This window comes from Zosterops lateralis (genome assembly GCF_965231275.1).
Source record: "Zosterops lateralis genome assembly, chromosome: 13".
NCBI classification, from domain to species: Eukaryota; Metazoa; Chordata; class Aves; order Passeriformes; family Zosteropidae; genus Zosterops; species Zosterops lateralis.
This window is the reverse complement of record NC_139773.1, coordinates 9,785,602-9,812,696: the sequence shown is the minus strand read 5'-3', so window position 1 is coordinate 9,812,696 and position 27,095 is coordinate 9,785,602. Positions and strand designations below refer to the sequence as shown.

The window sequence follows — 27,095 nt, the reverse complement described above, 5'->3', positions numbered from 1 at the left end:
GTTCTACATTAAAGGGTGGACTTGAAGCTCTCAGACGCCTTTCCCAACCATCCCAGTGGGGGATTTCCCAGTCCCAGCACTGTTTCTGTGATGCAGTGTCTCAGCGAGGGCGGCCATGGCGGCCGGGCCGTCCCCGCGTCGCCACGGCAACGCACACAGCCTCGGCGCGCGCGCCCTCCCCCGGCCGCGGGCGGCGCTCTCGCGAGAGTTGTCGCGGCGCGGCGCGGCCAGGCCGAGGCGGTCGGGGCCCGTTTCAAACCGGCGGTCGCTGGGCCGCGGCCCGGCACGAGATGGCGGAGAGCGACAGGGCGGAGGCGGCCGCGCCGCGCCGAGCCGAGGAGGCGGCCGGACAGGCGCCCCAGCCCCCGCCGCAGCAGCAACAGCAGCAGCCGGCACCGCAACAACAGACGCCGCAACAGCCGCCGCAGGATGAGGAGGCGGCGGCGGCGGCCGCGGCACCCGGTAGCGGCGCGGGCAGCGCAAATGGCGTCAAAATGTGTGTGAGGGCAGGGCCGGGAGCGCGGCGAGGGCAGCGCGGCCGGGGGGGCGGCGGGAGGAGGCGGCCGGACCCCCCCCGCCCCCGTGGCTCCTCCTCCACGGGGCCGGGGCTCGGCGGGGCCCGGGCTCGGGGCGGGCGGCGGTTCTCGGGCAGCGGCGGCTCCGAGCCGGGCCGGGCCGGGCCGGGCTGAGCCGGGCTGTGCGGGGCCGCCCCGCGGGCAGGGCCGGACTCCCAGCCCCGGGCACCTGGCGGACCGGTTCCCACGGGATACTCCTCCGGAGTGTTCCCCATCGCTTCTGGTGCCGTTTCCGCTTCTTGCCGAAACGGTGTTATTTGTAAAGCCGTTGAACTAGTCTTTGCTTACGTGAGAATGGTAAGACAGCCCCTATAGTAGTTTACTTTCTGAAAACAAACCACGCACATGTGCACGAAGTTTACTTGGAAACTAACATTTTCATACACGGAGTACGTAAAATTGTGCCTTGTATAGTAGGTCTAAAAGGAACTTAATACAAGGGAGCTGGAACTACCAGCTCTCTGGAACAATACCATGAATAACTTCGGGTGCGTGGTTGTTCTTGATGTCAGGCTTTGAAGGTTGTCACTCTTTACATGAATTAAGTTATGGCCTCACATCGATGGAATTTCAATATCTCTTCCAATCTCATTTAGATCTTGGAGGGAAAATACATTTACAGTAGAGTTACAGTACATCAAAGCTGTTGGTGTCTGTGAAGTTTTGACATGTTCTAAGCAGCCCTGCTCTGATACTGTTGTGTTTAAAAAAATGCATGTGAGATCATCTTCAATATAAAGCTGGAGGAATAAAGATGTACTTCATGCCTTTACTTGACTCCCTGTAAAATTTAGTTTAGTTTACAAGCTATAAATTCCACTTTACTGTAAAATAGAATTTGTGGATTTGATTTTTTCCCCCTTGTCTGGCCCTCAGCTTCTAAACTGCACAGATTAGAATTGAATTTTCACAGGATGATTATCACCCTTTTGCCCCTTTTAGGTGTATAAATTTTTATTGCCTTTTGAGGTTGCTACTGTTGAAATGAAGTATTTTCTCTGTATCCTTTATGTCAACAATATCTTCTTTTCCCTCCAAAACCTCACAGGCAAATGAAAAATCCCAGTCATTTGTAGGCTCTGTGGTAGAAATCACAACTTGAAGTTTGAAAGTAATGGGGGGTTCTTGGTAACAGAGATACAAATCTTATTCTTTCACATATGTTTTTTAATTTTCCCCCAAACGGGTGTACAAAGGATTAAGCTGTGAGTCTGTAGGCGAAATGTGTTACTTAAAATATATATATATTTCACTGAGCTGGTTTGCTTAGCATTCATTAAACTGGACAGGAATCCTGCCTCAGTTTGAACACTTCCCTGAGTGTTTTGTATTGGGCCGTGGAACTGTTGAGCACAACAAAGCTAAAGTGATCTGTGTGCTTTGGAATCACATGCTGTGAACTTCTTCCATTTCTGTCTGTGCTTATCTTATTGTGGACACCTATGAGGAGAGGAGTAGAAGTTTGTTTTAAAAAAATCAAGTTTTAGGACTTTCATGTTGATGGATCTTGTGCTTATTATTTTTAGGCTTCTAGTTTTGCATGTGGAAAGCTTGTCTTTTGTCTTCAAAACTTTATAGAAAGTTCAAAAGCTTTTTTTTTTTTTTTTTTTTTTTTTTTTTTTTTTTTTTTTTTTTTTTTCCCAAAAGGTATAATTGGTCTGTCAAATCAATGAGCATATGCACTTTTTTTTTTAAGAACTAGTTGTACACATCTTTTCTCCAGTCCAAGGAATGGTGGTGGTCTGTGATTTCACAGGCAAATATTAGTGTATGAAGTGTGTAGCTCATACAAAAGGTAAAGATAAGAAATTACTATTGTTTTTCTCCCATGAAAAATGTCAGTTCATAATTTCTGAGTCTGTCTTTTCTGTGGTCTGTGGGTGACTAATGTGACATTGCTTTGAATGTATTATTTGATTGAAATTATTTTTAATATTCAGAGAGGAGGTAAGAGTTGTAAAAGGATCTCTGCCTCTGGCCTGTTCACTGGCCTGTGTTGGTTTTGGCAGATGAGTTTTGCAAGAAGGATTGTTTCTTTAATTAATCCTCAATTTTCAGCAGCCTGGCTGTGATTCCCAGAGCAAGTGCAGTGTTGCTTTGTTTCCCAGATTTAGAAGTTTATGCCAGGCTTGTATCTTCTGTGCTCTCTACTGATCTGTACAGCCAGGTCTTGCAGAGCCTGGATTCCATATTTGGAGACCTGTCTCATCCTGTGCTCTACACTGAGCACCAAGGGGCTGTTTCATAATCCTTTAAGCAGGAAAGAGCTTAAAAGGCTGAAGAGAATCCATTGCTCTAATCTTAAAACTTAAGGAAGAACTCAGATTTTTACTGGGAGTCTCGCTGGGCAGGAGTTAGTTTTGCATTTGCAGATGGGGTTGGATTGGAAGGAACTGATCTGAGTGGAAGACGTGATACTCTGCTCTTTGCCTCCTCCCCGAATCCCTCCAGTTCCCGCATTGTTCCCTCCATTTCGGTTCATTACACAGCCACACAAGAGTTGTGTTCTCACACAGACGGGGTGGTGTGGAGGAGGGATGAGATGCCGAGGGAGGGACGTTGGAGGATGCTTGAACCAGATAACATGTTGTTGACTTGAGATGTTTTAAATTTTACAAATACTTGCCCCAGGGGAGTATCCATGCATTTCCCAGTTGCTAATCCACTCTTAATCCACATGTAAATGCAAGGACTGTGAAGTTAATACCATATGAGTATTTCAGAATTGGGGAAAAAGTCATGGGAGAAATACGGATGTATTTGAATGTTCTCCTCCCTGAGAAGTGTCCAGGCTTGAGTAGATAATACATTTGACTTCATAAAAAGCTCCTTGTGCTTTTGGGTGCAGGACTGCCACTTATTGTTTTGTTAAACAGTGTAGAGAGCTGAAAATTTATCAGTTAGTCAAAATCACTGGTTTTGCCATATGTTGTGGCTGTAAAACTGAAATCCTGAAACCTTCCGAAGTGTCTAAATGAAAGAAAATGAAACCTTCTGAAATGTGGGAAATATAGTAAAGATTGTGATGTAATTTAAGAAGGAGGATTTACAATCATTCACTTCTGTCAGTCATGTAGGACATCACCTTCTAATTGTTCTAACTCAAGATGCTAATTCTGGCTTTTTAAATTACATGTTTCTGCAAAAGTACTTTTTAAGTTTCTCTTTAAGCAGACAGTGATGTGTAGTTAAAGATGTTAAGTAGCATCTGTTTAGTGGATCACATTTGTGTGGCTTTATTCAGTGGATTCTTTCAGTTCAGCAGTTCTCCTTTTTAAAAGTAACAATTCCAGCACCTTGAGCCTCTCTGTTAGCACGCTAAATGACCTTGTGATTGTAACAATATCAGGAGTGCTGAAGAGTTACAGATATTTCTCCTAATTCTGTAAAAGGTGTATTGTATTACTAAAGTTGAGATTTGGACTGCCTTAAAAGAGAAGCAGCCAATTTTCTTGCATTTTCATCTAAAAAATAAAAATATTTTAAAAGGAGAATTTTGGTGCTATTGGTGAAGTTTTGAAAGACCAAGGGCCAGGCATCTGTTTTGTTGTTTTTAATGGATAATACCTAGTTACTTAATTAATCTTATATTCATAGCATGGCTTAATATAGCTGTTTCCTATGCACTTAGCAAGTTTTCAAGTTCTATTGGTGTTAAGCAGTGAAACTGAAAAAATATTTGTTGTTCTTAGTTGAATTTTAATTTCTGTCTAACAATAGTCTGGCACAAATTGTGAATAAAAATTATTTATGGGGTAGATAAAACATAATTTGATATAAACCCTATTTGAGTTGATTTTGATATATTATTATTTCATTGAATGAAGTATCCTGAGCTGTTTCAGCTCTCAAGCTTAGACTGTTTCTACTCCCACTTCTGTGGTGAATATCCTGTAGCTTGTCCAAGTGAAGTGTGAAAATTTCCAAAGCACCAAGGCATGGGCACTGTAGCTGATTTTTTACTCTTTGTGTTTTGGTCTTTGTAGTAGTTTCATAGTTCCATCTTTCTGAGTCTTGACAGACAGGATGTGCTGGCACAGGTTGCACAGAGTTGTGGATGCCCCATCCCTGGAGGTGTTAAAAGTTGGATGGAGCCCTGAGTGAGGTGATCTAGTGAAAGGTGTTCCTGCCCATGGCAGGGGGCTTGGAATTAGGTGATCTTTAAGGTCCTTTCCAACCCAAACCATTCTATGATGAAATGGAATGTAAGTGAATTAGTAAGATGTACTTTCTTAATATTGTAACAATTTTTTGTTCTTGATAAAACAGTGTATTTCAGAATTACTCTGGTACCATGAATTTATTTTCCCTAATTTGAAAAGCAGCAGTTGACATCCCAGGAATTCCAATAGCATAGGAAATACTCAGTTATATAGGTAGGAAGTGGGATAGTCTAATGATCCAACACAAGACTAATAGTGTTTTTGTTTGGATTTTTGTTTTTTATGTAGGGATAATGATGAGACAGCAAAAGAAGGGAAAGCACCTGTGAAAGAGAAGTTGGTTGCAAAAGCAAAGGCAATCCCTTCTCTTGGAAACAAGAACAGATTCCACCCCTATGCAAAGGAGAAGAATGCCAGCTCTGGAGACAAGAAGGCTGTTAATCGCAATAGAGTCTTTATTAGCAACATCCCTTATGACATGAAATGGCAAGCTATTAAAGACCTGATGAGAGAGAAAGGTAACTTACTCCTTGTAATACACTTCACACACAGACTGGTAGGGCTTAAATGCCACTGATGTGTCCTTTGAGCCACACAGATTTGATTTGACTTTTTTTGTTTTGGCCTTTACTTGGTGCATCTATCTCCCTTCCCCCTCTTTCATCCGAGACAATTGCATTGCAGGGTAGGCTGGGTAAATGAAGTGCTCACAATCTTCTGCCATTCTGGTGTGACAGTAGAGAGTACATGCATGACCTCATGAGTTCTTAAAGAGATTGTGTTTTGTCTAGTTGTAGTTCTCGTAGATTTTTTTTTTCTCTAAGGGCTATTGTATTTAAGCAACACATGAAGTGTGTTAACTTGAATAATAAGGGATGTCTTTCAAAAGTTGTTTTGTATTTCTTTGGTGGAATCTGGCTGTGGCATTAACTTTGTTTGCATTGTCACTACTGCCATGACTTTGTCTGGAACTTTGTATTAAAAGCTTGTTACTATTGTTGCAGTTCTGATAGAGAAATCTGACTACCCCAAAATTTTTATTTTATATTTGGGGTAAAATAATGATATTATATAGATTTTGTAAAAAGTTAGTTCTGTGTTTTCCTTGAAAATTTGATTCTTCGAAAGTAATGCAAAGCACACTTGGCTTTTAGGCTGTGAAAAATGCCAGACCCCCCTTCTGTAACTGCTGGTTTATCTGTTGTAAGGTGACGTGACTATTTGATTGGTTTATTTACTTAAACTTCCTACTTTAGAAAGTGAGTCGCTTGCTGTGAAATATTTGATGTGTAAATTTGGTTATTACTGAAGGCAAACTTTTGATTGAAGATATTCAGGTAGAAAGTCACCTTAAAACAGGTGTTGTGAGTAGGATGATAAATGTAACACTTTTCAGTGAACGTTGACGTTTCATTTGTTAGGTTAAGGGACTGTGTATATCTGAATTTGTTCACCAACTATATCATACTGGCCAAAATATGATCTGTAGTATGAATTAGGTTAAATATAGTTGTTTGTTTTTAGCTTTTGAGAATGTGGCTGCTGCATATTTCTGAAAACTAGCTAAATTATATAGCCATTGACAGGAGGTATGCTGGTCTGGTTTTGATTGTTGGTGAATAATAGGTGATTCTCTGTAGACTTGTGCACAGGGGCACAGTAAAGAAAGATACTGGTGTTTAAATGCATTGTCTCTTGGTATTTTCCCTTTGTATGTCTTATGTAGTTGGTGAGGTTACATACGTGGAGCTGTTTAAGGATGCTGAAGGAAAATCAAGGGTAAGTGCCGTGGGCAACAATCTGCTAGAGGTTTAAAAGTTCCTCAGCAGTTTTATTTTTGTATAATACCTGTACCAGTTATTGGAAAGTAAGTTTCATTTTTACACTGATTATCATTAAGGTAGCCTTGAGGATTCTGTATTAGAAGTAGTCTGACACCTTCATGCAACTCACAGTAGCTGGTTGTAAGGGACAAAGTACTTCTGTAAATGTTACCAAATGGCATTTACTTAATTCTTTTTAGCCAACAGTTTTGTCTTGATACAAATCTGTTTCATGTAAAGGATGTTCAATAAACCAATAATTTTATTTAAATTTTGTTAGTGTAGTATGCTCATCTTGGGGCTAATAAGTATAAAATGTTAGCTAAGAGTATACTGAATGAAGTGCCTGATTTCACAGCTTTGCAGGATTGGTATTTTAAACACTGGCTTAATGTATTTACTTTCTTAATATTAAATGGATGGAGATGGTTGATAGCCAACAGAGTGCCTGCAATGAGGCACTGATAGTGAAGATTGTTAAAGTTTTGATTGTTAAAGATTGTTAAAGTCTTTTTAATAATAGTCAAAAGTTTGGCCAATAGCAGCTCCAGACCTGCAGTGAGAATGTGAGAAATGCAGGTTTGAGTCTTAATGAGGTTGTATCAATTGTGGTAAATTACTTTCTTTAACACTTGTTAAAACTAAAACATGCTGTCAGCTTTGCTATACTTAAAGAAATCCTCAACTCTTTGCTTTATTAGAAGGATGCTGGTGCAGTCATTAAGGTTATTTTCTTATTAGGTAATTTCTCAATTATGCTGTAGTACTGAAGAGGTATGCAGACTGCTTTTTCCTTGTAGTGGTGTACTTGATGTAGGTAGATTTGAATTTTGTAGTTAGTGGACAGCTTTTAATGACATGATGAGTGTCTTGATTGGTTTTTGGTTATGTTTTGGGGTTATTTTCTTTCCACCCTTTCCCTCCCACCTCCTCGTCCCAGTTGTCCTTACATGGATCTGTGTGGCATTTTTCCAATTCCGGTTTGACTCAAAGAGTGTAAGAGACAATGTATTCTCTTGCATTTGAATGGTATGTATGCTGAGAAAGTAGGGGAAATTCTGATTGGCTACCACTAAAGAGCATATATTATGGATTTTGAAGCTGAAAATAACTTGTATAGTTATTTAACAGTGAGCTGGGATCTTTAACTGGAATCTTCATTGCTCTGTCATATGTGCTGACTGATTTCTTGTTTTTTTTGCTTGTTTTCTCTTTACATATGATGACAAATCTCGTGGATATAGGGTTGTGGGTAAGTTTCTTTTTTTATGTGTGTAGAAGCACACTGCTATCCAAACATGTTATTAGCTTTGTCATATTAAACTTTATTTTAATACTCTAAATGTTTTGATCTCTTTCTAAGTGTGGTTGAATTCAAAGATGAAGAATTTGTTAAGAAGGCATTAGACACTATGAACAAGTATGATCTTAGTGGAAGACCCCTGAATATTAAAGAGGTATGTTTATTGCTGCTGTTTTGAATTTGAAATAGTGAAGATACTAAAGCTACTGAGATGACCATACAGGCTTTTGAGACTCTTAAAGGTGTAATTCCCAGTTTCATCTTTATGAAATTTTCTTAATGGGCTGAACTGCCTGTTGGCTTGCAGAAGGTTGGATACTATGCCGAGGAAACTGTCAAAAAGCATGTCCTAAAGTCAAAATAATCTAATGCTGGTTTTTGTTAAAACAACTTTACTTCATATTCTTACCTTAGTGCCATCAGGTCTTTTCCAACCTAAGTAATTCTATGTTTCCATTACTTACCTGCTTCAGAATATGACACAGAATGAGCTGATTATTAGACTACCTACATATGTGCAAAAACAGGGCTGGAAATAGAGAAGTTGTGCTGTCTGGAAAGTGAAATAATGTCAACATTTCTACTGTAGTGCTGTATATATGATGGTATCTGATTCAGTTCTTCCTGTCCTGTTACAATTTTTATAATTCTATTAATAAATAATACAAACCCACCACCTAATTAAAATAATTCAGTTCTTGGAGGAAAGTGCTAGACTGGCAGTCCTTTAGCTTGAAATCTTTTCTACTTGTCCATAGGGTAGGTAGGTACAGCACGTGAAGTGGCAGTGCACGTTTCCTCAACAAGTGCTTTGCCAATATGCCTCAACCCTCATCTGAAAGGACCCACCTCTAGAGGTGAGGGAATTAGGTCTCCATGCTACTGAATAGTTCATGATCCCTCTGGCGTGAACAAGTGTATTTATTAGCTGATAATTGTGATGGGCTTATGCAGAATTTCAAATGGTTCCATTTTGTTTGTTGCCAGTCCAGTTGTTGATAGTTAAGTGGCTTTGTCTGTGCCCATGTTTCAGGATCCTGAAGGGGAACATGCTCGTAGGGCACTACAGCGAGGAGGAGGGCAGTTTCCAGGAGGACATGGACCTGATGCAGCACCTGGAATGATGAATTTACCACCTTCTATTCTCAATAATCCAAACATTCCTCCTGAGGTTATCAGTAATTTGCAAGCAGGCAGGCTTGGAACCACGATTTTTGTTGCCAATGTAAGCTTAAAACTGTATTTTATAACTTATGTTTGATCTTTGTAAGACATCCTATACCTGTGTAGTTCAGTTTTAATATAAAGAGGAGGTTGGAAATAGTTCACAGTTAGTATATTCAGTTGAAAATGTTGGGTAAGTGTTCAGATTTTGGACATGGAAAGATAAATTAAACTCTTGAGGCTAACATGCACTTCCAATTATTGCAGTCATCTGTTGATTCAAAAATATTTTATACATTTTTTCACTATTTACTATGCATTTCTTTTTTATTAAATATATACTTCAGTTTATCTTGCTAGTTACTTTAGACTAACACAATAAAGTTGCAACAAATAACAGCAGTTCAGGTTCTTTATTAGCACAAATGACTATGGTATTTATACAAGGTCTTGTGGAGTTCCAGCTGCTCTTCTCAAGAACCAACCCAATGTTAGTATGTTAAGTAAAGTAAAATAAAATAAATTGTTGACTTTTTGGACTTCGACACAGTGTGTGTATATTACAAAATCTCAACTATTTACAATTATCAAGCATTTTGTCAATGAAGAGTTAACAGCAACACAGAAAATATCTTCCAAATCTAATGGCAGAATAGAGATGTGCACTGAAATCACTGATGTGTTTCTGTGTTGAAGCTTGACTTCAAAGTTGGCTGGAAGAAACTGAAGGAGGTATTCAGCATTGCTGGAACTGTGAAGCGTGCAGACATCAAAGAAGATAAAGATGGCAAGAGTCGAGGAATGGGAACAGTTACCTTTGAACAAGCAATTGAAGCTGTTCAAGCAATATGTATCCTTGGTTTTGAAAAACAATTGATCAAATTATTGATCAAATATAATTGATTAAATAATTAATCAAATATATTGATTAGTCTTTAACGGTTCTGACAGCGTAGTTTTGCAAATGGTGCTTATGTGCCTTGTAGCTATGATATAGGGACTAGATTGCAATACTGTGCAGATTACACTTGTAATCACTGAATTTACTACTAAATTCTAAAATTTAAAATCCTTGTGATGTTGAACAAAATTAAAATACCTGGCAGTGTGACAATTGTGAAACTAACTTTAATGTACCTAACAGCTTGTATTGCATCTTCTGGCCCTTGAATTGAGTTTCTAAAGATAAGGTAGGGAAGGATAAGTCTCATAGTAATTGTTCAGAAATATAAGTTATTACATTGATTCTTCAGAAACAGTTAAATTGCCTTCTTAAAATTCCTTGACTTGCATTTCTTCAGCTATGTTCAATGGACAATTCCTATTTGATAGACCCATGCATGTAAAAATGGTAAATTGCTTTCGTTTGTTTCGACTTTATATGTCTCTGCCAAAACATTCAAAAGATCATAGCATAACATCCTTGTTTTTTATCAGGATGACAAATCAGTTCCTCATGAAGACTTCCGTGTTGTGGACAGCAAAAACTCACAGTTACCTCGTGAGTGCACTGTTTCCTAGTCCTTGCACTTAGTAAATGGTGATCTATGTTTTGGAACAGTTTAGTAATGCTTTTGCTTGCTGTGGTGTCTGTGATACAGAGGAAGGTCTCTCTTCTGATCATACTTTTTTTTGTTGTTTTTGAAGGTGGTCTTGGTGGTATTGGTATGGGACTTGGACCAGGTGGACAGCCCATTAGTGCAACACAGCTGAGCATGGGTGGTGGAATGGGGAGCATGGGTCCAGGAGGTAAATCCATATTCTTCATTTTTAAGTTGTACAGAGCTGGTTTAAGAATTTTAAAGTTTGAAATCGTGTGTTTGGAAAAATGACAGACTTGACAAAGCAAACCTTGTGTAGTGTGCTTTTGAGATTTTGACTCTCTCTGACTTTCAAAAAATCCATTAGGGTGTACTAAGTGTTGTTTATCTTTTTGATTTAAAGGTATGGGAATAGACGGCCCAGGATTTGGTGGAATGAGTAGAATGGGAGGCGGTACGTGCAATGAACTTTTTTGCATTAAATATTTCTTTAATACTGTATAGAAAACACTTCTCCTTTTTTACAGGACTTCCTGGATTTCGTGGAATGGAAGGGATGCCTAACATGGGAGGATTTGGAGTCAACCGAATGGGAGGTAGTTGAACACCGTTCCTGTACACTCAGTAGTTTGCTAATATTTATTTATTAAAAGCTCTCCATTTCGGGGTGGGTGATATAACTAAGTTCAGAGGAAGTAGTTGCACGACTGAAGACCTAGGAGCTGGCAGGAGAGTTAAGTGTGCAATAGGTGCCTCTGACTTGTCCATTGTACTCACTTCTATTTAAACAAGCAGCTATGAAACCAGTGTTGTAGGAGCATTAACTTAGATGTAAATAACAGAATATTCCTGTTTTTTTGCTTTATTCTTTACAGAAATGTTCCGTGGTGGAATGGGAGCAAACATGGAAAGAGAATTTAGTCGTAGTGACATGGCATTGAACCGTGGCTTTGGAGAGTCTTTTGGAAGGATGGGTATGGTAACTGTTAAATTTTCTGTGACATAGTATTGGAAGAATTTCGCTAGAAGAAGAGGAGACTTGATTCACTTGGTCATCTTCTGTCCCTTTTCCCTTAGTCATTACTGTAAGGATGTAATCTGAGTGCTCATTACACCTACCACTTAAGATAGAAGTTCAGGTATGGAAGGTTTTTTTCCCCTCTGTAAAATATAAATGGAATGACAATTTGAGGAAAGCATTTACCTTCATACTGTTTATTTTGTGGGGTATTAAATCTTTGGGATGTTGAAGTATATGCTTTTGATAATCCTGAACAAGCTGTCCACGTACAGCCTTTGTAACTTCCATGAGCCTGTTTTGCAAATGCATGGTGTAATACTGTTTTTACTGCAAAACAGATAGCATTGGATGGGAGTGTTGAATTTTGGTGCCCTCAGTTTTTATCCTACCTTCTGAACTTATACAGCTCAGAATGGTATTTATTGGCCTCTTCTGTAACTGAGCCAGCATTATTTTGTTTCTAGATGATGTCTTGTTGGCCGTGGGGTTCCCTCAAATGAGCTACTCTTCCATCTTCAGAAGTGTGGAAGAGCTCAACAGTAGAGCCTTCTTGACCTTGGTTACTATGCTGTTACCTGGATCAATCAGCCCTTAGGCTGGAAAAGATCTGAGTCCACCCTTTAACCCAACACTGCCAAGTCCACCACTGAACCCAGTCACCAAGAGCCACGTGCACACATCCTTTAAATCCCTTCAGGGATGGTGACTCCACCACTTTGTTGGTCAGCCTGTTTGTATGATTGACTACTCCTCAAGTGAAGCATTTTTTCCTAATTTCCAATCTAAACCTCCCTGGGTTAACTTGAGGTTGTTTCCTCTTGTTCTATTGCTTGTTACTTGGTAGAAGAGATTGACCCCCACCATATCTCTGCAACCTCCTTTTGTGTAGTTATAGAAAGCAGAAAGGTCTTCCCTGAGTCTCCTCCTCTCCAGGCTGAGCACCTCAGCTCCCTCAGCCATTCTTCACAAGGCTTGTGATCCAGAGCCTTGATCAGCTTTGTTGCTCTTTTCTGGACACACTCCAACACATCTCTCTCCCTTGTTGTAAGGGGCCTGAAATTGAACACAAAATGCATTATAGGAAAAAGCTGCTCTTCTTTCCTGTTTCTTGTACTTTTCCATTCCATTAATTCACCTCCCTGAAAGAGAACTGCTAAGAGCCTAAGGTTCATCTGCTCTAAAAGTTGATTTTTTAAAAAATTTTTTTTTTAAAAAAAATATTAGTTGAGGCAAGTCATAGCAAAAGGTAACTGTTGTGTGCTTCTCTTCAATACTCATAGTTGTGTAGAACTGGTGAGAACATAATCAGCTCGTCCTTTGAGCTAGTCTTGATGCCTTGGAATGAATGTGTTAGAAATCAAGTGTATGCTTGCACTCTGGCTAATTGCATAAACATCTGTTCCTGAGTGAAAATGCAAGGCCACTTCAGTTATAAATGTTTTTGCAAGTAGTAGGCTTCTGAGTCTTCTTGTTTAGAAATCTGTGAACAAGGCCACTGTGAGAAACTGATGTGGGTGTCTTTCATTCAGTAGATCCAGCAAGCTTCAATTTACAATCTGTCAGGGATCTGACCATTTAAATAGTGTCCTGAGAACCAAGATTAGAGATTCTCATCTTAACCTTGAATAATGGAAGGAAATTGTAGGAACTTTTAATAGATACTGTGTTTGATCAGGGAAGGCCCTAATGTACTCCTGTTACAATATTTAGGTTAATGGTATCTTAAAAAGAAATACTGTGAAGGCATTTGGTTTTAGTAACCTTGAAATCAAGGAAGGTGTAGGGTTTGATTGGGCTGTAGTATCAGAGTGGAATTGAGGATGTTTGATTTGCAGCAGAATTGTTGACTTTTTATACTATCAAGTTCATAGAAGATGAAGCCTTGAGTTTTGAGGTTGTTCTTCCTGATGTGGGAAATGGCCCATTTAGTTTTACCATGTTTGTGCTGCTGGCAGGCTGTCAGAGAGGAGAAAAGCTAGAAAGAAATCAGAGTAGCTTAAATTCTCTAGTAGAATAGGAGAAACTAATTTTACTTAGTAGATATTCCTATTTAGTTTGTATAGTAAAGGCACACGTTAAAGTGCCCTTATAGAAAAATACTGCCAGGTAACATTGAGAACGGTGCACTTCATTAGTGTGTGGTTTGTTTTTTTCACTAACTGGTGGTTTCAGTGTATGTCACTTCATTATTTCTCTCTGTTTAGGTGGTGCAATGATTGGTGTTTTTGCAGGAGGAATGGGAGCACCTAGCATGGGCCCAGTAAGATCTGGAATGAGTAGGTTAACTTGTTTCAATAGAACATAACTGCATAGGCAATGTAACAATACAGTGTATGCCTACTTGTATCAGAGGAACTTGCTATAGTGTAGTGTCTTGCTGTTGAGGGAAGTAGAACTCTGTTGCATGTGACAAGTTTTAACAGTTTTTAAAGCTGTTTTGTTGAGGTCAAAGTTCAGAGGAAAACTAGCTAATATAGTCTTTCCCTTAATCTTAGATTTGGAATAGTTTCAACTTCTAGTTTGGAGAGAGAAGTGATTAAAGTAAACTTGTGTTTCAGAAAAAAAGGCAGAGTTAGAGTAAACTTCATGAAGCTGAACCTTAGTAATTTGTCAATCAGCCTTGAATTTCAGATTATCACCCAGTTTAATTTTGTGCAAAGCTCCAATACTGAGTTTGTATTGCAGCAACTCTGGGTTCCTCAGGTTAGAGCAGATGACAAACTAAAATCTTGCTAGTGCCAATCTTAGGAGCTTCAAGAGAGGGTCCCTCATGAATGATCTTGATAGTTTTACTGTACATTAATTTTTAATTATGAATCCAGAAATATTACCATATTAAATGCTATTGCTCTTAGTTCCTTATATAAAATAAATTAATATAATTTATTCCATGTATGTACTTCTTATTGGGGTTTAAACCATGACACATAGGAAAGTTAATGCTCTTTACAGTACTTGCAGTAACTTTTTTCGTTCTTGGCAAAAAGAAAAGCCTTCTGTAGAAGATTTTGTAATTAGGTGTTGGTATGGCTGCATGAAATAAAGCTGAATATAAATGCAGGAAGCCGAATAAACAGTAATGCATCTGGTCAAATTATCTGTATCTAAGTATTGCCACAGTTATTTATTTGATCTTTTTGGTAAAGGGTATTATGTTTTTCTCAGTTAAAGAAGACAGACTTTAAATCTGAATTCTTGTGTTCAACATTTTGCTATATTAGATGGCATGACTAATAGCTTGATGCAGTTTGGTTTTACTCTTGTTTTAGAACTGACACTCTGTATCTTGTAATACTTTGTCTATACTAGCCATGCTCCTCGATGAATCACTGTGCATGTATAAAAGTTACGGTTTATATTACAGCAGTTTTAATGAAGTTATCCTTCTCCTGACATAAGAATTTTAATTTTCTACCAAATACTTGTGTGTTTGTTACTAAAAGGAGATTTTATTTTATCCTCCATTTCTTCCTTTTGTGTAGGTGGTGGAATGGGTGGTATGAACAACATGGCAGGAGGAATGGGGATGGATCGGATGGGCTCTGGCTTTGATCGAATGGGACCGGCCATGGGTGGAGGCCTGGACAGGAACATGGACATCGACCGAGGATTTGTGCCTGGCCCCATGGGAAGTGGCATGAGAGAGAGATTAGGCTCTAAAGGCAACCAGATATTTGTGAGAAATGTAAGCAAGTAAATATATAGAAACCACAAGTTTATTTTGTGTGTATGTTTGATGACACACTCTTATTCTCATTTAATATTTTGTTATCAATAATACTTTTTTATTCTAGCTTCCTTTTGACTTGACCTGGCAGAAGCTAAAGGAGAAATTCAGTCAATGTGGTATGTATATGAATTTTACCCCTGTTCATCTCCATTGATTTCATGTGTTACGTGGTGTTTATTAGATAACAACAGGAAGACTGTTGTCTGACTCTGAAGAAGAATCTGGCTAGCTTAATATTTTTTTTATTTCACCCAGCTTTCTTGGGTTATATAAATAATTTTTAGGCATGGCAGAACACAAGACTAAGGTACATTGTGGGCTATGTTGGTTCTGAGTGCTCACTTGGTATGAACTTTAACCTATTCCGTTAATAAAATTACTTTTTGAATTTTTTTCTTTTTTGACATATTCTCTGGCCTGTAAAAGTATATAATGTAGTGTGTCCTATGAGATAAATATGTGCAGGAGCCAGGGTCTGTCCAGGTCATGCATTACTTCAGAAATGGTGCTGCATCAAATCAGAGTTGGTAATTTTGCCAGCGTAGTGTTACAGGTTTTCTTACACATATAGATGATCCTGATTAGTGTATTTGCAGGCTGTAATGGTTCCCCTTTATCTTAAGAAATAAAGGTTTGCTACAAATATTCAATAATCATTTTTATCTCATTCAGAAAAGTTGGTCTTTTCATGGAAATAAGTGAAAAATAAAGCTTGGGTTTAGAAATACATGATGTGTTTTGAAAACACATTTTTCAGAACAGAGAGCTTTAACTGAATTACAGGATGGCTTCTCCTTTTGGATAGACAGAAAAGATAAATAATTTAAAATATACTACTGATGCCTAAGACATCATAGAGCTGTTTACAGATGTGATATAAATTAGACCTCGCAGTTCAACTGTGAAAAGTTACAAGGTGTTGAATTTTTTTTTTTTCTGTAGATGGAAGATATAGTGCAACAGGTTCTTTCATTTTTTAAGTCTTAACCTCCTGGGCAAGTTTCAGATAGTTCAAAAATTTCTTTTCATTATCTCTGTCAGCTAATTGATGTAATAATTATGGTTCAATTGCTTTTAAGAATTACAAGCAACAGATTGTGTTCATGTCAGTATAGTAAGGAAATACAAAGACTGTTTTCCAGTGTTCAGTTTCTTTCAGTGAAAGGCCAGCCTTACGTGATATTTAAAAATAAAAGGCTGTGTATTTCAGGGAAAGTTTTTTGTTCCTAGTGACATTCAGGGGCTCAGGAGGGGTGTGCTACAACATACCAGAAGCAAAATCTCATTAGCTCCAGGGAACTGGACATTCTCAGAGGTACCCAGAGATCTTTTTAAAAATATTTCCTTGTGAGTTGAGTGTCCAACTTCAAGGAAGCTCAGCAGGAATTGAACAGTGGCCTGCTACATTTCTACCACTCCCACCCTGGTAACTTTATTATTTTAAAGGCTTTAATTTTGCTCTGCAACTTCTTAACAAAATTGCATGCTTGTGACTATTGCTTGGTATGTGTTTGTGATGAACATGGTGGACTGGATTAAGCTACAGTTCCATTAATGCTATCAATACACTTCTGTCAGTATGAAACAAAAACCTTTCCCTGAGTCTTACATGGCACTTTGTTTCAAACTCGAGATCAAATACAGGCATACTTCAGGAAAGATTTGAGATAGCAGATCTGGATTTGGATTCTTTCCTGTTTTGTCCTATGTCACCTTGCCTGAATGTACCACCAGTCTGAAAGTGTCGATTTCATATGTTCCTCTAGATTATGCTTAAATTTTTCTTTTATAATTTCTGATTTCTATAAGTCATTAGTACACTGAGGACTTGAAATAACTGCTGTTTAACTTATTTATTCAGGTCATGTAATGTTTGCAGAAATAAAAATGGAGAATGGAAAATCAAAGGGCTGTGGAACAGTCAGATTTGACTCACCAGAATCTGCTGAAAAGGCCTGTAGGATAATGAACGGCATAAAAATCAGTGGCAGAGAAATTGATGTCCGCTTGGATCGCAATGCATAATTTAAAACTGTGTGTTCAGGAACATTCCTATGTCTGTTTAGCTTCTCTATCTTAGTCATTTTTAGTAACATTGTATGCTTACGAAAGCTGTAAAAAGGAACTTTTAAATCCCACCAGCCTTTAACAGTATAGTGTTTAATATACTGTGATACTTGTTAACTGAATCTTACTATGTTTGGTTTTTAAAGACAATTTGCCTGATTTTTGTTGTTTTTTTAGAGGCACTGAGCACCTGCAGGTCCCTATGGACCGTGGATGCTTTGGATGCTCAGTACCTTTGGAAAATTAGGCCAAGTGTCTCCAGTCATTCAGTTTAAATGAATGGTTATACTGTTTTTAATAAAATAAGCCATTTTCTCTGTTAATCTCCAGATTGCATAGTGGGATTTATTTAGTGTTTTCTGATCTTTTTTTCCCCCTCCAGTGTGTATCAACATTGTAATGTAAAAAGTAGATGTCTTTTTCAGAATTTTGGTTTTATATGTGCGTTGTAGTCATACTGTAATTCTTGACTCTAAAAGAAAGGGCTCCAATTAGGCTGTGATGTTTTTGTTCTACTTAATATTACTTTAATGACATGACTTAGTTCTGTATATAAGATTTAGAGCCCAGTGGGAGTTTGGAGTTGGTTTTTTTAATTTTATTTTGACTAAATGAAGAAACTGATCTTTTTCTCCTGCTTTTATTTTTTTTCATCAGCATAATCACTGATTAAAACTAGTTACCACAGACCCTTGTAGGATTGTTTCCTATGATGCCAAGTTCATATAAAATTGATAATACAGTAAATACTAAGTACAGGACAAGACAAATTGTTCCCAATTTTTTATCTATTTTCCAGCCATTCAGGTGAACTGCTAGAAAAATAAAACCAACAGAACAGATGAGAGAAATGGCTGTGTATGTCAGACCACTGCTGCTCACTTCTATGGGTCCTGATGTAGTTATGAAGGCAGTTTTTATAAACCAGGGTATTCCCAAACAGAGCATATCAAATACATTGGATCCTACAATGTTAGACATAGCCATATCTCCATTTCCTGTAAAAGAAAAAAATACAAATAAGTTGGCTTAATTGTATTGCATGAAATTGCCAAACTGTTTTGGAGGAACAGACTGCCAGCCCCAGTTTCTCACAGAGCTCCCTTTTCAGATTTTGCATGGAAAGAACTATTGCCACAGTTCTACAGAACATGGATACCACAACCATAAAAAGTCTCCCTAAATCACCAGCATCTGCATAGTTGCACTTAAAAGTAAGCTAGACAGGCTACTACTATACAGTCCAGTTATGTTTAAAATACCGAGACCTACAGTTGTGTTCTGCAGTAAAACGCTAATATTTAATCAACAACAAATAAACCAATCTAGAATACTTCTCTGAGGTACTCTGAGAAGTTTTTAAATATCTGAGCCACAAATTTTTCAGGTAAGCTATTTATTTATTTTTAGTAAACTTAAGCTCTAGAATCTGGAGTACAAATTTTGAGGTTACTCCTTGAAAATGTTGACTAGGATTTTTTCTTTTTGTAGCACCTTTTAAACACATCCATTGGCATGAGCCCAAATACTAAACTCTTTACCTTTTCGAGCCACCAGCACACTTGCAACTGTATCTGGTACACTTGTTCCTGCTGCAAGTAATGTGAGACCCATTACTGACTCTGGGATTCCCAGTGTTTCACCTGCAGTTGAGAAATAACAGTAGAAAATGCAGGTGCAGTTTTAGTTAGGGTTCATCCAAAGAGAGTGCTTTGGACTTTCTTTGCTGGAGAAAAATGAGTAGTCATACAGTTATTTCAAATGGAATATGTCAGCTAACTTAACTACATGTGAGATGACTGAACCACAAAGCAGTTAAGGAGTAACAAATTCCTTTCCTTGTTCTTCAAGTCTGCAGTGGTCAAGACAATAGCAATTACAGTTGTTTGTTTTGTTTTTTTTTTTTTTTCTTGCAGATAAAGTAGAAGTTTAAATAACAAATTACTACCTTTTTTTTCCTCGACTTCTAGGAAATACTGTAGTTTCTCTTACAGTTTTGGGCATCTCCTTGTTAGTGTTCAAAAGTCTTATGAAGCAATAACTCTTACAATTATTCTTTATAAACCCCTCAGGGGGAAGGGGAAAAGCACATGAATTTTCTAGGGGAGGACAGTCATTAAGATATGAGAATACTGTCTCAACTACATGCCTTTACCATTTCACTCCAATTAGAAAGTGATTTGGAAGAATCAAAGTGCAGAATTTTTATATAACTTTTAAGTACAAGTAACCCCTTAGAAGTGTGAGTTCCTTTAGGGAAATACTCATTTAAATTTAAAAAAAGTTCTAAACTGTTATTAGAAGGGCAGCTTATTTTTTTCCTAATCTCTATTTTTCTTAGCCCCAAATGTCCTGTAACCATATTAATTTCTAACTTAAAATACAGAGATTCTTCAAAACTGTTTTAGCAGTACCATTGTACCATTCAGAAGCATCAATACTAGAGGTATCAAATACCTCTAGTCAAGCTACAAAGTAATTAATTTTTCTTAAACTGTTTTGTTCACTAAAAAGTATCTTAATATTTTTTATTGTTGAAATCTGAGTTCTTACTTGAAATATTTTGACACATTTAATAAGAACAATTTTATTTAAATAAGAGACAGTATGTTAAGCTAGGTCAGCAGTGCATGTCAATTACTTACCAGCTTAGTCTAGAGCAGCCCAGTAAATTTATGTTTGAAACTGTTGGTTTCAGAGGGGCTAACATGATCCTGTTGCAGAATTTGTATTCTCTTTATCCTTCCATCACTTCTAACAGATTTGTAGGATGAGGGACCAACAAATCAGCTTTTATAAACTATCCAGGCTGGAAAATAATGGTTCAAACCAAGGTGAAATATGAATGAACCAGCTTTATGTACCCAACATTAGTTTCTAGCCTCTGAAGGTTGTAAGACAGAATATAAACTCAGGAGAAACTAATTTTTCTTTGTAGTAGATAGATTTATCTTCTATTTAATGTGTAATGGTTTATTGTTTTTTTCCTGGCAACTGACCATAAAGACAGAATAGTCTTATTTTTCTAGACTTGTGTTAATTTTGTGTATCAGTAGCAATGTGTTGCTGTAAGTAGTTGAATTTTCTCTGCCAGCAACAGAAAGATGTACTAAGTTAGGTTTGTTTTTTACCATTCCAGTTTAGTGGCCAGCTGTGATACCTTTGTGACATTCTGATAGGCTGATTATGCAATGATAGAACCTTTGAGTCAACCTTCATGAGAGCCTGGACTTGAATATATTGTGTGTTTAACTTGTAGTGTTTTAATGTGTAAATAGAATATAATTTACCTAGAAGTAGTGGGCCAAAGACCCCAGTACTACCTGTGATGACTTAAAAGTGAACTAATACACTCTCTGAATCTCCACTGTAATTTCATATAAATTAATGCTTTGTCTTGTAGAACAGCAATAATGTTGACTTGAATCCTGTTTCAAAGGCTTTAGCATCCAGACAGTGAACTCTTGCTCTTTAGGTACAAGGGGTTAACATGGTGGGTATAATATCCAGCAATCTATTAGTAATTTCTCAAAGGTTTACTGAATGTGTAGGTCTGTTTCTGCACTGAACAAGGAGTTATTCATATCTGAACTAGTAGAATGCTTGAGTAGGATTAGTGAGCTATAATGTGAAAATGGCAGGCTTTGAAAAATTTCTGTAGAGTTTTAGTTTTGTTTTGCTTGTTCTTAAAATTTAAACTGGATGTCTTTCAAGCTGACTGGAGAAACAATGAAATGAGGAGACCTTTAATACCTCAAAGTACTTTTAGGAAAAGGTTTTTACATACAAATTCATACCCCTTCTCTCACTTAAATGCAATTCTTTTACTACCCCATCTTATGATGCAGATTTTTAAGAAGTCCATATATACACACTCCAAGAATGTTTAATAAACACATATGAGAAGTTTTTTGGCAGTTAATTTAATGCCAGATCTCTTACTATAACAATTGTGAAAAACACAGGTGTAGAAATTACTGATTTTTTCAAAAACTTTGACCTCTAATTCCAGTCTTAGTGGATTTCATGTTTTCAGCATGACAAGTTTATTGCTGTGTGTCTAATTGTTTTGCTTAATGAAGCAGTTTAGTTTAGTTCTTAAAAATAGACTGGGTTTTTTTGTTGATACATGAAGCTCTCATTTATGTGATGGTAAGCAGTGTGAAGCAGCTAAACTCCGAAGTGTTCCATCATTGGATAGAAGAGGGTGGCAAACTAAGCAGTCAGACATAAATTTCTGTTTTTCTTTGTTGTGTGTTTTTACAGCACAGTCTTGAGTTGCTAAACTGACTTTTTAAAGGGAAACCTCACAAGTTTTTCAGTGCTTATTGACTAGAATAGCAGCACCACTTTAGGAACCTACCTGCTATTGTTACCATCCACACAAGAACATAAGTTATTGCAGAAATCCATGCTGCTGAAATTAAAAATGTCACCATGAACCAGTTCCTCCAAAACTGTCTTCTGCAATCTGGTATAGTTAAATAGAGTAGTGTGATAATAGGAAGGGATAACACCCACAAAATTCTCTTCATATCTGCTTCAGGCATGGTGAAGACATTCGGATGATCTGTTGAAGAAAAAATAACTTAAATTGTAGCATTAAGTTTGAATCCATAACATACAGTATATTACTGTCCTTTACTTGTGAGAATACTAAAAAGGTGAAAAATACTTCTTCCTCAAGTTTCAACTGTAGTATGACCCAGTACCTACATATCTCTGGGTAAAATTCTGAAATCTAGTTACTTCTGGGGAGAGATTCTGCTTGCACACAAGAAAGACATGTTTTCACAATGAGAATAATCACCAGTAAAATAATCTCTCCAGGAAGTGGTGATTCCCAAATGTTGGACTCTTCTAAGATTCAGCTGAACAGGTGCTGGCCCATCAGGGAACATGCTTTTGCCAGGAAAGGTTGGACCAGATGATCCTTGAGATCCCTTTCCAACCTGGTATTGTATGATTAAAGTGTTTTTTATTACATCAGCAGAGGAGAACTAAGGTGGATGAAAAATGAGTTTCTTTATAAGGGTTTACCCATAACATTTACCAAGAGTAAGTACCAGCTGCTCTTTTTTGCCCAAGAGGAAACATGACCTGTGGCCACATCACAGCTATCCCTTTAATTCTGATATTATGCATATTTTGGGCTATGAACCTGCCACTGTCATAAGGAAACAGTGTATATCAGTACAGTATCTGTGTGGCTTTCAGGTGATACTGCATTTTACGAGCAGTGTCACCGAGAAGTTTCAAATACACTCCACAAAGACAGAAGTTCTGCTACAACACAAATGAACAACTATCCTTGCATTCCTCTAGCAACTAACTTCATATGAAAACTATCACTGACTTTGCTTTGTGTTATATTCCAAGTTACAGTAATGATCTATTTCAATACTAGGCTGGAGTTCTTTTGTGAGCAAAATCTTAATACAATCTGCTCTTGATCAGAATTGATGCAGACAGGCATGGGGAGTGGGAGAGAGAGCTGTAATAACGCCTGTACCTTCAGAAATCTCATCGAGCCCGTGTAAGCTTGTTGAAAGCTGAGAGTAGTCCAGCTCATCCTGAAAAATTCCACTGTCTGTTCTTGACTGTTGACGAATTAGAGGTCCACTCTCATCCCTCCATCCAACCAGTGGCTGTTGCTCTGCATTCTCCTCCATAGCTTTTGTAAAACATGTACAGCAGGGACTGAACTTTTTCATGAGGTATTGGTTGATTTTAATGTCAAAACATAGTACCAGAATATAACACCCATATATCAATAATAGGGATGCACTTTCATACCTAGAATGAAAAACAAGTTTTATATAATGTGTATAAAAGAACCCAATTGTTGGCATAGGGGGAGAGAGAAAATTTGCATGAATAGCGAAAGGAGAACACACAAAACCATCTATTTGCAGTTGTATGGCTACTGTCATGGAAGTTTGTGAGTGTCCCCATGTCTTTCAGCAGTTTGATTAACTCTCCTCCCCTGCAGAATCTTGTTTGTGTATTGTATAGCTGCATGTTTTTTCAGGGGATCTTACTGATTGAATATTTTCCTGATGTTTGCAAAATTCAATCTTCTGTGATGCTTAAATTACAAACTTCAAGAGACTTAATGCTGGACCTGACTGTCTTGTTGAGGTAACAGGAGTTTCAGTGTTGATGGAGGAGTTAAGATGTCAGAAACTCATGATCTCCTTCTGGCAGACAAATACTTTTCTGAACAATGCTGCTATGAAAGGAAAGGCTCACAAGGAGCAAATGCTGAACACTAATTGCTATGCCAGAACAGTTGTGATAGAAATTGTGAAGTCTGTACAGACAAACCTATGCAGATCAAACTTCATAAATATGCAGAGTTTGAATGTTTAGGTAATAATCTTCACAAGCATTGTGACTTTTAAAGTTTTTTAAAGCCAACAGGATGTTTATTTCTGTTAGTGAATGGCAGTTCAGGCTACTTGAAGTTTGGGGCTTGGGGATTTTCATCTGTTTTTCCAAACGCTGTCTCACAAATCTCCAGTCACCAGGAATCCAACACTACTTGTGCTCTTACCAGTAAATTCTGTTGTCAGCTATCATCGCGAGCACCGCTGCCGCACTGATGGTGTATGCCAGACAGTCTCTGAACAGCGGCCAACAGGAGAGCCTCGAAACCTGCAGATCAGTCATGTACTTTTCTTAAACCTCTCTGTAATACTTTCACTAAGTGCTGTAAATGCTGCATCAATATGTTGTTTCTATATTATGTAAAAATTAAAGATTCTTAGGAATGACTTAAGTAAGATATTTAACAAGTTAGTGTTTTTAAAAACTTTCATAGCAAGTTATCTTAAAACTGATTACATGCTGGTTTTGCTACTAAATAATAAACTTGGCAGTTGTCATAGTAAGTCTCTCTTGGCTTTTGTTGGCAAATGAGAAAGGTAACTATTTGGCTCTTAGGAGCAGAACTATCAAAGCTGATACATACCACACTGGAAAACAGTCCACACGCTGCAGAAATACCAAGAAGATTATATATTGCTGATCCAAGGATGGTGCTGACGCCGATATCTCCCTTTGTCACAAAAGCTCCTGTAAGGAAAATGACTCTGGTATGTTCCATTCGAGGAAAAGAATTTCAAGTTTATAAGGAGTCAAAACACATCTCTTACCTAGAAAAGCAGTTACAAGCTCTGGAGCAGAGCTTCCAGCAGCCATAAAAGTTGCTCCAGCAACATCCTGTGAAAGGCCAAGGCCTGAGGATAAAACAAAAAGAATTGCTTAAAAAAAAATTTGATACTTCAGTAGCCTTTACTCTCATTGGTATATAATGCCAGCTACTTCTACAGTTTAATAGAATAAAGTTTATTTTCATACAGTCAGTGCATTTATATGAGATTCATAAAATAATATATTGAAAATTAGCCTGATCTATTGGACTAGTTTATTTCTAACTTCAGAAATTACTTTAAATCTCTTGTAAAATTGGCATTTGTATGTAGGATTTAACTGTGTTTCCTGTTGGTAATAATTGTTGGAAATTCCATGGACTGTAGTGTGGTATTGTTACATGATCCATATCAAGTCTGTCTGTTTTCCAGGGAAATCTGTACTACTGTGTCTTCACATACCAGAAACATTAGTTAAATTCAAACCAGTGCTGTGATCTTAAAATCAAATTTTCATTTTGTATGGACAGTATAAGAGCCTGTGTCTTGCTTAAAAGAAATGAGATTTTTGTTCTGCAAATTGACTTTTTGAAATGTAACTCTTTGGATCAAGTCCTGCACACAAATTACAGGGACGTATGGCTGACCATGGCAAGTCTGACAAATGCTTACTTATCATTAATGAACAAAACACCAGCTCTTACAGCAGTGTTTAAGCTTACATTTGCTCTAAGTGTTCTGATTTGGAGAGGGTTTTTCAGTTCAGGGATGAGTTTCCCTAGGGAATTTTGTTAATTCTTGGCAGTGAAAAGCTGGACTCCCTGCCAAGACCATCTCTTTACTTCAGTGGTCTGCTGAAGCCAGGGGAATTGTTGCAGGTTGATTAGATTTCTTAAAACCGTGATAACCACAGAATTCCTTTGCCTCCTGTATCATACCTTTAATATGTTAGCAGTAGCTCATCCAGATACTTGTTCACTACTTTCAAAGAAAAACCCGAGGAAGAGTTTTGGTTTCACACATCACCATCCCTCCTTTTTTTTTGTTTTCTTTTACTAGTAGTTACCTGGACACAGTACTGTGCAACTCAAAGTTATATTGTCAGTTTAGTTAATACTGTAAAATCTTAAGTCTTTAGTAAAATCTTAAGATTTTCCTCCAGGCAGAAAGAAAGTAGATATTAAATTAATACTTGTGGAGTGTAATCAGTAGGTTTTTTTCAATAAAGTATTGATCCTGTGTATCAAATTAAATATTGTACGGACACATCTGTGCATGGAAAGTGAAACTTGTTCAGTTTTCTTTCAGAGCACTCTAACTTTGAATCTTGTTAAAAGAGAAAGTTTTATGCCAAGCTGCTCAGATTTACAGGAAAAAGATCGGGATGTCACTTACATTCACTGATGATCTCTAGGGAAGGTAGGAAGTAATCGTCACACACAATGGACACGGCCAAAAACATGTACAGTATAATTATGAAGTAGATAACGATTCCTCCATCCTTCCTCTCCTGCGGTGTGAAGAATCCTTCAGGAAACTCCGATGAAGACGAGAGGACGCAACGCGTCCCATTTTCTGAAAATCGAGTGCAAAAGTGTTAAACATGCTGACACCTTCCCATTCCTCGGGCCGCGGGATGTCTGCGGGTTCGAGCTCCGCTGGCTTTGGCACGGCAAGGACCGCTGCAGGGATGCCACCGGAGCGCCGCACACCTGCGGCGGGGCAGAGGCGCCCGCGGGACGGGCTGTGCAGCGCTCGAGCGGCCCCCGGTGCCCTCCCGGTGTCCCCGGTCCCCTGGCGGTGTCCCCGTACCCGCGGGCTCCCCGGGGCGCTGTCCCCGCGCTCCCCAGGCCGCCAGCGCCGCCAGCACCACCAGTGCCGCGCGCCGCCGCGCGCCCGCCCGCATCGCCCGGCCCTGAGCGCGGGCGGCTCTGAGGGAGGGACAGGGGGCCGCTCCCGGCCAGGGCGGCTCTGAGGGAGGGACCGGGGGCCGCTCCCGGCCAGGGCGGCTCTGAGGGAGGGACGGACAGAGGGTTGCTCTCAGCAAGGGCGCCTCGGACGGAGGGCTGCCCCCAGCAAAGGCGGCTCCGAGCGAAGGTGTCGCGTGGGGCCGCGCCTCCTCCGCCCTCCTCCACCGCCCCTCAGGGGCCCGCCCCATGGCGCAGGGGTCCCGCTGCCCCTGTCAGGACTGCCCCTGTCAGCGCCGCCCCGCTCGCCGCCGGCAGGGAGGGCCGGGGGTCTGCGGGCAGCGCCTCCAGGCCCGAGCCGCGTCCGAGGGGCCCCCAGGGAGCCGCGCCCCGGCCCGAGCCCCGTCCTGTGTTTGGGGGAGAAGGTTTTGGCCTTGGTGCAAGGTGCTGACCGTGACACCCAGGTGCTGTGTGGTGTTTCGGGATGGAGAAGGGTGAATTTAAGCTTACTCCTCGGTACCTTTTTTCTGCTGTGACAATTTCTGCTCATTCGCACCGATTCCCGGGATTTCCGTGCCGGGCTGTGTGAGCACCGGGCTCGCCCTTCACCGGGGCAGATGGGCATGGCTCTAGGGCATGGTGAATGG

General features: G+C 39.0%; 2 protein-coding genes across 6 annotated transcripts; one reads left to right on the top strand and one right to left on the bottom strand.

Moving 5' to 3' along the window:
* Positions 1-419: 419 nt before the first annotated feature.
* On the top strand, positions 420-17,710 carry MYEF2 (myelin expression factor 2). 5 transcript variants are annotated; one of them, XM_083871352.1, is made up of 16 exons: positions 420-496; positions 5,027-5,256; positions 6,465-6,517; positions 7,806-7,813; positions 7,925-8,018; positions 8,898-9,089; positions 9,725-9,878; positions 10,330-10,379; positions 10,466-10,529; positions 10,676-10,777; positions 10,973-11,023; positions 11,097-11,165; positions 11,445-11,543; positions 15,073-15,275; positions 15,385-15,436; positions 17,182-17,710. In XM_083871352.1, coding segments are annotated over exons 1-16 (1,587 nt in total). In that variant the 5' UTR covers positions 420-494; the 3' UTR covers positions 17,346-17,710. The 5 variants fall into 5 exon arrangements, with proteins under 5 accessions (XP_083727478.1, XP_083727476.1, XP_083727474.1 ...); XM_083871350.1 differs by lacking the exons at positions 420-496; positions 5,027-5,256; positions 6,465-6,517 and adding an exon at positions 13,795-13,866 and having other exon boundaries at positions 6,598-7,813; positions 11,124-11,168; XM_083871348.1 differs by lacking the exons at positions 420-496; positions 5,027-5,256; positions 6,465-6,517 and adding an exon at positions 13,795-13,866 and having other exon boundaries at positions 6,613-7,813; positions 11,097-11,168.
* A 121-nt stretch (positions 17,711-17,831) lies between these two features.
* Positions 17,832-26,061, bottom strand: SLC24A5 (solute carrier family 24 member 5). The gene is made up of 8 exons (XM_083871353.1): positions 25,937-26,061; positions 24,545-24,628; positions 24,361-24,464; positions 23,944-24,044; positions 22,900-23,183; positions 21,751-21,957; positions 18,929-19,030; positions 17,832-18,385 (listed from the first exon to the last, which is right to left on the bottom strand). The coding sequence occupies exons 1-8, from the start codon at positions 26,001-26,003 to the stop codon at positions 18,063-18,065; spliced, it is 1,272 nt and encodes a 423-aa protein (XP_083727479.1). The 5' UTR covers positions 26,004-26,061; the 3' UTR covers positions 17,832-18,062.
* Positions 26,062-27,095: the final 1,034 nt, after the last annotated feature.

Coding starts and splice junctions, on each gene's coding strand:
- SLC24A5 (XM_083871353.1), bottom strand. CDS start 26,003: ATGTTTTTGGCCGTGTCCATTGTGTGTGACGATTACTTCCTACCTTCC. Junction 24,629..25,936: donor CCTAGAGATCATCAGTGAAT/GTAAGTGACATC, acceptor TTTTATCCTCAG/GCCTTGGCCTTTCACAGGAT. Junction 24,045..24,360: donor GTGGACTGTTTTCCAGTGTG/GTATGTATCAGC, acceptor ACTGATCTGCAG/GTTTCGAGGCTCTCCTGTTG.
- MYEF2 (XM_083871352.1), top strand. Junction 10,380..10,465: donor GACCCATGCATGTAAAAATG/GTAAATTGCTTT, acceptor GTTTTTTATCAG/GATGACAAATCAGTTCCTCA. Junction 15,276..15,384: donor ACCAGATATTTGTGAGAAAT/GTAAGCAAGTAA, acceptor TTTTTATTCTAG/CTTCCTTTTGACTTGACCTG.